Source organism: Copadichromis virginalis, linkage group LG20, assembly GCF_057382275.1.
Source record: "Copadichromis virginalis isolate Kocher_CV1m ecotype Utaka linkage group LG20, C_Virginalis_male_GT1.1, whole genome shotgun sequence".
NCBI lineage: Eukaryota > Metazoa > Chordata > Actinopteri > Cichliformes > Cichlidae > Copadichromis > Copadichromis virginalis.
The window spans coordinates 6,487,051-6,497,262 of record NC_140637.1 but is presented as its reverse complement, the minus strand read 5'-3'; the positions used below and the strand labels follow the sequence as shown (position 1 = coordinate 6,497,262).

Genomic DNA, 10,212 nt, shown 5'->3' with positions numbered 1-10,212 from the left:
TAATGCTCTAGAAAGGCTCAACCAAAAGGTACATATTAACCAGCAGCCCAGCATGTCTCTCAAATGTTAATCTGCACAATCTCAGCTTTTGATGGGAAATGTCTAATTAGCAATTTTAGCTGTAGGTGGAGCTGAAAGACTAACAGTGGTGCAAAGAGTGGCACATACTGAGTAGCCTTTAGTATAGAAGAACAAGGAGGAGTTTGTTGGAATCTGTCAAGACTCAATTTTGTTTGTGTCATCAGATTACTTCTATCCTCAGTCTGCAGGAAGAATGTACTGAGCCGCTTTGATGCTCGTGGAAAATTTTCTGTACAAGCCAAAAGAATGTGGAAATGTGGAAATGTGGAAAATGACCAGTTAATCAAATGGCTTCTGCACATTTTTAAATATCATACAAATACTCTCCACTTTCAAGATTTAAGCATGTGCAAGCATACAAATAGAGCATGAAAAAGCTATATATATAGTAAGTAATTAGTAGCAGACAATGCTAACACCAAGCTGTTTTTTTAGGCTTGCCACATTTTCTTTTATCCTCCACTTGTCCAGTTTCCTCAGTTGTTGTAAAGACAGTGTGCATTATCCAGATATTTCCCAGGTTTTTAGCAACCTTATTGGTTTGAAGATATTTTTTAAGCCTGTCAAACTTTGTTATCTTTGGCAATTTTTGTCAAGATGTGTACTAGTAGCAAAAGTACCTAAAAATACAATTTAAAATATGTTCTTTGTTGTCTGTTATGTGAAGACACAATAACTGAGTCATCCCTTGAGTTAGGTGCCTTATTTATGCTTGGGTGATTCATAGGTCAGTGCTAAGGAGCTTAAAAAACAAAAAACACTTCTCTGAAAGTGGTCAGAGACAAGGACTAAACTGAAAATTAGTTGGGAAAACAGCCAATGTCCAAAGAAAAACTTTGAAAGACCTTCAGAGAGCTTTGAGAATTCTTGCTCAAGACCACAAGAATAGAAGAAAAGTCAGATTCCTTGGAAGCAAAATATAAAGAATTGAGAGGTTTCTCAACACTTCTTCACAGTAAAGTAAAACAGCATGAAGAATGTGCGGTAGTGAGTTGCTCCTGTTGATTATATATCTTGTAGAATTAAGAATGCTATACTACATAACTGTTTTTTCAAGAATTGGGTCCTAGGATGGGAACTGTGGATATTCTTCCATGTACCAGAGACGAACAGTGCCCCCTCTCTCTTTTAGAGTGCAGAAAAACATGAATGGATTTTTCAAACAGAATGTTGTAGTGTGGTAGAGATGCAGTGGTATTACATTATTATCTACCGTTCTCCTCAGTTATCTGCCATTCCTGAAGTTAAAGTAAGGAAAGTGCGCCACCAGCTGGCCATTGTTGAATACTTTCAGAACACAATCCAAAGGCTGCAGCTCTTTACTGGGATTCTTTAAACTCAACTTGATCCATTAGATAAAGTTTCATATAGACTCCACAAAAAGCTTTAACATTCTCAATTTATTCTGAACACTTGCTTGAAAAACAAAACAAAACTTTAGTGCAAATCATACAGAGAAATTGTTCAAAGACTGATAACATGATTTTTAAATTATTAATAAATATACAGGACTCCATTTACACTACGAAATGCTACAAGCACTTTTCACAGTAAAATAACAGTCTCCCAAAACGTTCTGTACATCCAAGATGTTGAAGACTTTCTGAACGAAAGCAATATTATTAATAATGAGTTTGAAAGTCAAAAATGTATAAGTACCATTACTGTCCCTCAGATACAGGCCATTGTCAAGTTTTAGTTTGAGCAAATTAATAACACTCAGTTCAGTCATAACACAATTACTACCCTGTATAGCACTGGAGCAAACTAGTAGCTTAGAAATTTTTAAATAAACAGATACTTTACTGACATGATGCCACAAACATTTTTATATGCCACTAGAGGTTTGCTGCACAAAAAACAAAAAACCCCAAACAAAACAAAAACAAACCAAAAAATATTCCCATACTGTGATTGATACATGTTGGACTTCATTTTATGCACTTCACACATTAAACGGTTGACAACTGCTGCACAGATTATAAGCAATGATGTAATGCTTGTATGTTACAGATGGAAATATCTTAACTGACTGCACATTAAGTGGGGCCAACACTACAAAAAAAGAAAAAAAGAAAAAAAAGAACAAAAAGAACAAAAACACAAAAAAGCAAGCATTTGCAGAATAAGTGCAAAATCAGGTGAGCAAATTAAGACAGTGAAGCCAAAACAAAGATTGGCTCTGTCAGTGTTCTTTAGACATGAACTTAAATGTAAAGCCAGCAGTGGTGCATCAGAATATTAGCACAGTATTTCTGTTTGGGAGTGCGCTGTAAATTCACCAAACTGCAGAGCTTCCCCAGACATTAAGAATTTATCTGTGGTGTCACACATTCAAAACGGCTGCAAAGGCAGCGCTGCGTTCTCAAGCAAAAGCTTTCCAGGTACGTTTTTTATCTTGTTTTTATGACAAGAAATGTCACATCAATGCAATATTTCAAAGCATCTTCTGCAAGGCCTGAATATGCAAATTGAGCTACAGTAAGTGATGGTGACTGTATTTGGGTGAACCACCTAAGTAAATTCTTTACTTGGGAAACACAGAATACTTGTTTTCACCACTTTTATGACACATTTAGTCATATTATATACATTAGATGGCACATAGAGCATTATTAATAAAACTCCCATACATGTATTTACAGTAGCAGCTCGGCCAATGACAAAATACGGTGTTGTACTGAGAAGGCTTTAGCATTAAATCAACTTAATCTCACATTCTCATGATGAAAAATGGACTTTCCCAAGTATTAAGTGACGCTGCTCAAATTCATAGTTGCAATTTATCATGATGCTTGTCACCAGTATTACATACACTATGGTTTTGTATGATTCTGTAGGCTGAAGTTCAGAAACAATCATACACATTTACATTTTCTTATCTCTGGCATGTCTTCTGGGTACTTACGCTGGTTACTTCCTAACAGGCCAACAAATGATCAGAGGCAGTGTTTAAGGCCTAACTGCATCTCCAAAAAAAAAAAAAAAAAAAAAAAAAAAAAAATTCCATCCCAAATGAATGCAACTTAAATCACAAGCTCACAGACAGCATGCATTAAGAGTTTAAACCAAAAGGCCACAGACAACAGTTAAGAAAAAGTGCAAATGCATGCGGGAAATGATTGCCACCTGCCATCGTCTAACCTAATGAGCAGAGTAGCCCTTCCAGCTCAGTTCCCCCCCCCCACTTCCTCTTCAGTTTGTGACATGTAGCAGTCAGATTAAACTTCAAGTGCAAATCCAAGCCGTTGACAGAAAGTTTCTGCAATGAAGGATAACTCTACAAAACTCCAAAAATACTACAAAAGCATTCAAAGACTTGGTTATACACAAACCTACTCACTGCAGTATCCTTCATGGTCTGTTGTAAGTGTCCTGAATTCAGTTTATTATACAGTATTCTGCAGCCTACAAGTCTGCTGGGTTTACAGTGTCGTTACCAGTTTTCTCCCTTTAAAGTCACTGAAGGAGATCCATACAGCAGAGTCCTGAGAATAAAAATAAAACAGATTTCTTAACACAGCCGTGCTGAGAACTTACACACAAGCTACATGTGCTACTATGTTTGCTACCTGCTGATCCCCGATCGCCTGCTGTGTAGTCATCAGGCTGAAGCGCTCTGCTTAGCACTGCTGGTGACGGATCCGGTTGCTTCTTCTCTCCTCTGGGTGGGAGGCAACTCATCCTTCTGCGGTGCTGTCTGCCGAGGTTTGACAATAGTTATTTTGATGGGAACTCCTTTGACGCTGTGCTGCACTCTGCTATACTGCCGCATGGAGGGGTTAAAAGTGCGAACAATGGGAAGCTCATTCAAGGTGGGCGTCTCTTGTTTTGGCTGCGTGCTCTCTTTTATAATGATTTTACTCCTTTTGCTTGAAAAGACAGTTTGCACTGGTAGGATGGCAGGCCTCTTTGCAGAGGCGGACGTCTGGAGTCTTGTTTTATGTGGAGGTGAGCCTTGTTGTTGCTCTTCACCATGAGGAACCCCTCTATGCAAGTGTCCATCGTTTTCCTTCGTCACAGAGATCCCACATTCTTTCCTTTTCTTTACCTCTTTAGGTTTCTTGGGGCAAACAGCCATGTGTTTGGTTCTGCTGCGACGCATTGTGAATTCCCTGCTGCAGTGTGGACACACAAATAGTTCCTGCTGCTCACCCACCTGTACAGGTGACATTTTATTTGATGAATGCACGGACTTGTTCCTCTGTGGCATGACCCTTTGGGCAAACTTTTTCTTCCTTTTGTTAAGTACTTTGAACTTTACAGGTGGTTCCTGGCTAGGTTTGGACCTGTTTGACTGACTGACTCTGTTTGAAGCATTTAATCCATTTGTAGAATTGGTAGTAGACAGCACTCCATTTTGAGATTTTGCAAAGTGACGTAGAGGTATGGGATTCTTTCTGGGTGTGTATCGCCTTTTATCACTGGCATTGGCACAAGCCAAGATGTGCTTGTGGAGTTCTGGCATGTTATCAAAGCTTTTTCCACATTTGGTGCACCGAATGGCTGTACTGAAGGTCTGTGGGATGTTGCGTGTAGTGAAGTTTGTGGCTGAAGCCAAAGAACCAGCAGGTGATCTGTTGTGGTAAGGAAATGGAGGGGGCTTGAAGCTGGGATAGTGCTGGTTAATGCCAAGACGAACATCAGGCCCTTTGATTTTGCCTCCATCTGAAGCCATGACTTTAATTGTTGTAAACAGTTCTTCAGCACCCACATCTACTTCACCCTCTTCCTTTTTCACCAATTTCTTGAGTTCCTCTTGAGCTTCAGGTCCTGAAGCATCTGTGTTGACTTTAGCTGAATTGTTGTAGTTCTGAGGTCTTAGTTTGCCTTTTTCTTCTTCTGTATGAGTACACTGCTGGCCTGGATGCAATTCTTCCTGATGCTGCTTCAGATTGCAAAGATATACAAATTCTTTTGTACAAGCACTGCAAACATAAGTCTTCCCAACACCGTGGAGGCTTGATCGATGGTCAAGTAAAGCAGAGGGTTTGCCAAATAGCAGCACACAGAACTCACATTTGTAGGGCCAGTCATCAGCATGGTCAGCCACATGATGACTAAGTTCCTTCATTGAATGGAAAAGCTTATCACACACATTGCAGATGAAATTCTTGGTGAATGTCTGCTCTTGGACATCATTTTCTGGATCATTTGAGGATTCATCTTCATTAACTTTCTCGGGAGAGGGAGCAGGTTCAGGTGAGATTTCAGGTGCGGAAGCAGAACTGTCAGGGGCTTCCTCAGGTTTTGTGGTTGGTGGCCCTGTCCCAACTGAGGGCTCTGGGTCAGAGTTTGACTCACCCAGAGGAGGACAATCTGATACCACTGAGGTGGAAGTGGACAGAGTTACCGATTCTGCGATGGAGGACACAAGAATAGTGGGTTCCACAGTTTGAGCACTGGGAACAGATACAATCTGTTGCTGTTCTATGTGATTAACAACCATCTGTGTAGGTGCTGGAGGCTCAGCTGTATTTTCTTGTAAGGTAATTGCAGCAGGAACTACATTCCCTGGGGCTTCAAGAGCTATTGTACACTCTATTAACACAGTGTTACTGGCAATGTTGTAAGAGTTGAGTAGGGAATCACTTAAAGTTACAGTGGGTGTGAACGGCACTTCTGTGATAGGTGCTGAATCAACTATTGGTGGGTTGAGAGCTATTTGATCAGTAAGAAACACATGGCCAGGTAAATTTAGTGTTGGGTCAAGTGGTTGGGAAAGTGTGACGAGATTTGCAGAGTTTGTAGTGGCAAATGTAGGCGTTAAATCACTCTCAGAAGAATTTAATGCATTTTCTGCGCAGAGTACCAAGGGTTCAGTAGTTATATTTGGGCCCAATACCTGGATTGGTTGGCTCGAAGCAGTGGAGATAGGTGGCGGTGGTGCCAAAACTGTGATTAATGAAGGAGCAGTAGGGAGCATGGTGTGTGCAGCTGGGGAAGCAAATGCTATAGTGCATGGTGAAGCTGGTTGCAAGGCGACAGGAGTCAAGGAGGCAGATGATGGAGTGAGAGAACTGTGGGGTAGGGTAAGTCCATAGACAAGTCCATCTGCAACAGGCTCCACTGGGGTAACAATGTTTGAACCCGTTACTATGGTGAAGTCTGTGACTAAAGGAGCCTCAGAATTTGCAAGACTTAGGTTCTGGTTTCCAATTTTTATCAAGGATTCTTCCATCACTGCTTTTTGTTCTTCTTCATTGGCAAAAGCCTGTGAACCTGAATTTGACATAGTTTCAGATTCACAAAGGCTCTTTTTTTGCAAACTCAAATCAAGCACAGCATTAGCTAAAGCTACATCTTCTTGTCTTTTGACTGTATTAGAAAGATCCAGAGGTTGCTGGTTACAGGAATTACCGCCTGTCACAGGGGGCCAGTTGTCTGGCAAAACAGGTTTCACTGCTGTCTCCGTCACGGATGTAGTAACGTCCTCATTGTTACAGACTGTTTGGTTCACAGGTGAACTATGTTGGTTTTCTATCTGCCCTGTACTTACAATATCAAAATCTCCCAGATCTGACAATGATGACTCTTCATTAGATGTTGGAGTCTGTTGTGGAGAGCCTGTTGGAGAGCCAGTTCTTCTCTTAAACTTTCCTGTTCCAGAAGGTAGGACAGAGATAGAGACAGGTGAGCATGGCTTCTGGCCATCTGTAATGAGCGCAAGTGTCGGTTTAAGGCCATCCTGCTTTTCTAGGAGCTGTTTTAGCTTTGGCGACAGAAACACTGTTCTTTCTTTCTGCACAACTGTAGACTCTGTATTCTGAGGAAGTAAATTCTCTATTAACGAAGATACAAGTGATGATGAAGATGAAGACACAACTACCTCAGACTCCAATTCGGTTTTAATTTGTGGTAAGAGAGGTGGTGTTGCAGTTCTCCTCTTGGCAAGTGGTTGACCAGGTATGTCATTGCTTATAACTGAATCTGCATTTAATACCTGGCTGATATGAGAGGGGTCCAGAATCAGGGCATCCAGTCCAACTAGAGTCGAAGACCCAGAATGGACCTCAGCTGCTTCACATTTACTGACTGTACTTGTTGACACTATCTTTCCATCAATGTAAAAACTCAGATTCTCTGAAATATTGCTAGAGACATCTAACATGTAATGTTCTTCATGTTCCCCTTCATTCTCCACAACAGCTGCAGGCGGTGTATTGTCACCAAGCCGTGTTTGCTGCTGAGATGATTCACTGACTGTTCTGTGAAGGTTTTCCTCTTGAGGCAGCTGAGCTTTTTCCACATGTGTGAACTGCAGCTGGTTCTCGTGAACTCTACGCTCATGGCGTCTCTTGTTGGTGTGGGTTGTGAATATTTTTTCACAGTACTTGCACGCATGATGCCCCTCTGATACTTCTGATGTGTGTGGCTGATCAGTGAGATCTCCAGCTGACAAAAGAGAAGTATTAGAGCTAGTCGTGGATGACGTATGAAGCTGCGTGACTGAATCTTCTGAATCCAGAGCGTTTGACTTTTCATGCGGCAGGTGACTTAAATTTGACGGAAAAGACATTTTGTTTGTATTGTTTTTGTATAAATGTGCCTCATCATTAGCCAAAGCATGGACCTCCATGTGTTTTTCCAAGGCTTGCTTGCTGGCAAACTGTCCTTCACAGTGCTGACAAGGGAAAGAGCTCCCATCTTTCTCAACCTGATAATGAGACCTCATCATGTCAGGTTCCATGTTGGAGTTGACTTGGTAGATCTCCTCTTCTTCCTCCTCCCCTATCTCCTCACTGCCTCCAAATTCTGGTATGTACACACAAGGAGAGTGCTCCATCTTCTGTGATGTCTTGATCCAATTCTCTTAAGTATTTCTGTGACAAAACTTCGGCAGTTGTCACACCTATTGAAAAGAAGAAAAAAAAGAAAGAAATATTGACAGTAAATATGCCTCAGAAAACCATATGAGGGACATTCCTTTTCTTTGACACCAAACACAGCCAAGAATAAATAAAAGCAGTTGGAAACAGAGTGTTTCATGTGGACTGAACTATGAGGTTTTGGCTCTTGTTATTTGAAACTTTGGCCATATTTAATATGGCCAAAGGGGTGGTCTGACTGTTGAGGTTCACGCTCTAATATTGCAGCATCTCTGGATTAAAATTAAAAGAGTGCGTTCAAGGGCACAATTTTTGTAAAATAAAACCCAAATGAATTGCAGCATCTTACCATTTTCACGTTTACTACAGGCAGATGTTTTCCTTAGCAGATGATCGCACTGAGTTTTCTTTCTGATGGAAGAAGACAAAACACATGGGGAAAAAAAAAAAAAACAACTATCAAGACAGTTCCATAACACTGGATGACAGACAAACTCAAACTGCTAATGGGTGAGAAGAGAGAAGTGATCAAAGTAAGCAGAAGTGGCATGAGAGTAGTTGAGCTGGATGCTTTTATCTTTCTGGCTTACTGACTGCTGACTATGCTTTCAATGTCTTGTTAAGCTGTGCTGATGTGAGAAGGATCATGAAGCATCAAATGCAACATAAGATAAAAGACACTTAAGGGGAAAAAAAAAAAGCTGCCATGTCAAAGTTATTTTCTGTAAATGTTTAATTTCAATTACAAGTCCAAAAATACTCATAATCTTTGTCAATGACCTCATTTAACCTGGGTGCCTTAAATTACCTGTTAAACTTATTACATTCAATTCACCTGGTGATGGCCGCACAGCTTTTGTTTTTCCTGCCTTTAATTTGAGAAATAAATTGGTGCATTTGGACATTCATCTTCTTGTTGGTTTAACAAAATGGCAGGCCCATCGTGTCCCTGATTTGTCGTAGCTTCTTAGGACTGCACTCGCACTAAACAGCATCAAAATTAGCATAAACCAAGCGTTACGTTTATTTAAGCAGGTTTCCCGTTTAAAACATGTATTTTTATTCATTCAGCATCACTGTTGATTTACTAGCGCACTTGCACCGAGAAGAGAAAACGTAAACAAAAACTCACTAATGCACAGACTATTTCTCCTATATTGCAGATAATCCCGTGGCGCGTTTCTGTAGCACAAATATATCAAAATCGTGCCGTTTACACAAAACAAAAACTGTTCCAGCACCATTCAAGGGCCTGCGCACTGAATAATTAGAGGCAGTCTCCAAACATTCAATTAGGATATTCATTAAAATGTGCTGAAACGCGTTTATTTAATACATATATCACGTAAAATGTAATTATAACACACATTTGTGAATATTTTGTATTACTATAATTGCAATTCGGAATATCTTTGGAGTGCGTTCACGCACATCTGCTTCACCTGGTTTGATGACGCTCCCCGTCCTTGCACCATTGCTAACTGGTCACACAACACGTCGTCACATTACTGTTTTGCTACACAGGCTGCTAGCTTGTCCACTGAAAGGTCAACTCACTTTTTGAGTACACACATTTAACTACCCCCAGGATGCAAGAAAGTTGCTTGCAAATTATGCACTTGTAAGTGCCAAGGTCTCGTGACAATGCTGTCAGCAAAGTGAGAGAAATCAGCTGTTATCGTCCATTAAAGTACTAACGATATGCTGCTAGCATGAATGCTAGCTCGCAAGCACTGGCTAAATGTATCGTCGAGTTCGCGACACAACCTTCAAGAATAAGTCAAATAAAAGTGCACGTAAAGGTTTCGCGTACATACTCGTGTTTGCAGACAAACCGCCGCAGATGGACTTCTAATATTCCTCTTGAGCTGCTAGTAGACAGTTGTATTTTCTCCCCTTCCTTAATGCACCAACAAGGTTCTGGCTTTCTGATTGGTCAGACAAAATGGATGTCAAAATTGGTCCAATCAAAAGCAGTGTTGTTAAAGCCCATAAAAAACTTGAAAGCAAAAGCACATACACGCTATAAGCGAGAGGCAGCCAAACTGTCGTTTCAGATTTAAATGTGAATATTAATGTGGAGCTTGTTTATTTATTTTTTAATAAATGTTAGACATTCAGCTCCAGTTCTGCTGACTTTTACTCTTTAAAAACAAAAGTCCCATCTTCATGTTTGTGGTTGTTAGGTGTGAGAAATCCTCTGTTGATATATTTTTAAATTTATTTTATTATTGTAATTGCTAGCTTTAAAAATGGTCCTCAACCGGAGGCCTGGGAGCTTGAGGGTCCTGCGCACTGCATC

The 10,212-nt window shown here is 40.5% G+C and overlaps 1 protein-coding gene across 1 annotated transcript; it reads right to left on the bottom strand.

Moving 5' to 3' along the window:
• Positions 1 to 1,462: 1,462 nt before the first annotated feature.
• prdm2a (PR domain containing 2, with ZNF domain a) lies at positions 1,463 to 9,811 on the bottom strand. The gene is made up of 4 exons (XM_085444068.1): positions 9,728 to 9,811; positions 8,260 to 8,321; positions 3,654 to 7,933; positions 1,463 to 3,569 (listed from the first exon to the last, which is right to left on the bottom strand). The coding sequence occupies exon 3, from the start codon at positions 7,865 to 7,867 to the stop codon at positions 3,686 to 3,688; it is 4,182 nt and encodes a 1,393-aa protein (XP_085300194.1). The 5' UTR covers positions 7,868 to 7,933; positions 8,260 to 8,321; positions 9,728 to 9,811; the 3' UTR covers positions 1,463 to 3,569; positions 3,654 to 3,685.
• Between the last annotated feature and the right edge of the window lie 401 nt (positions 9,812 to 10,212).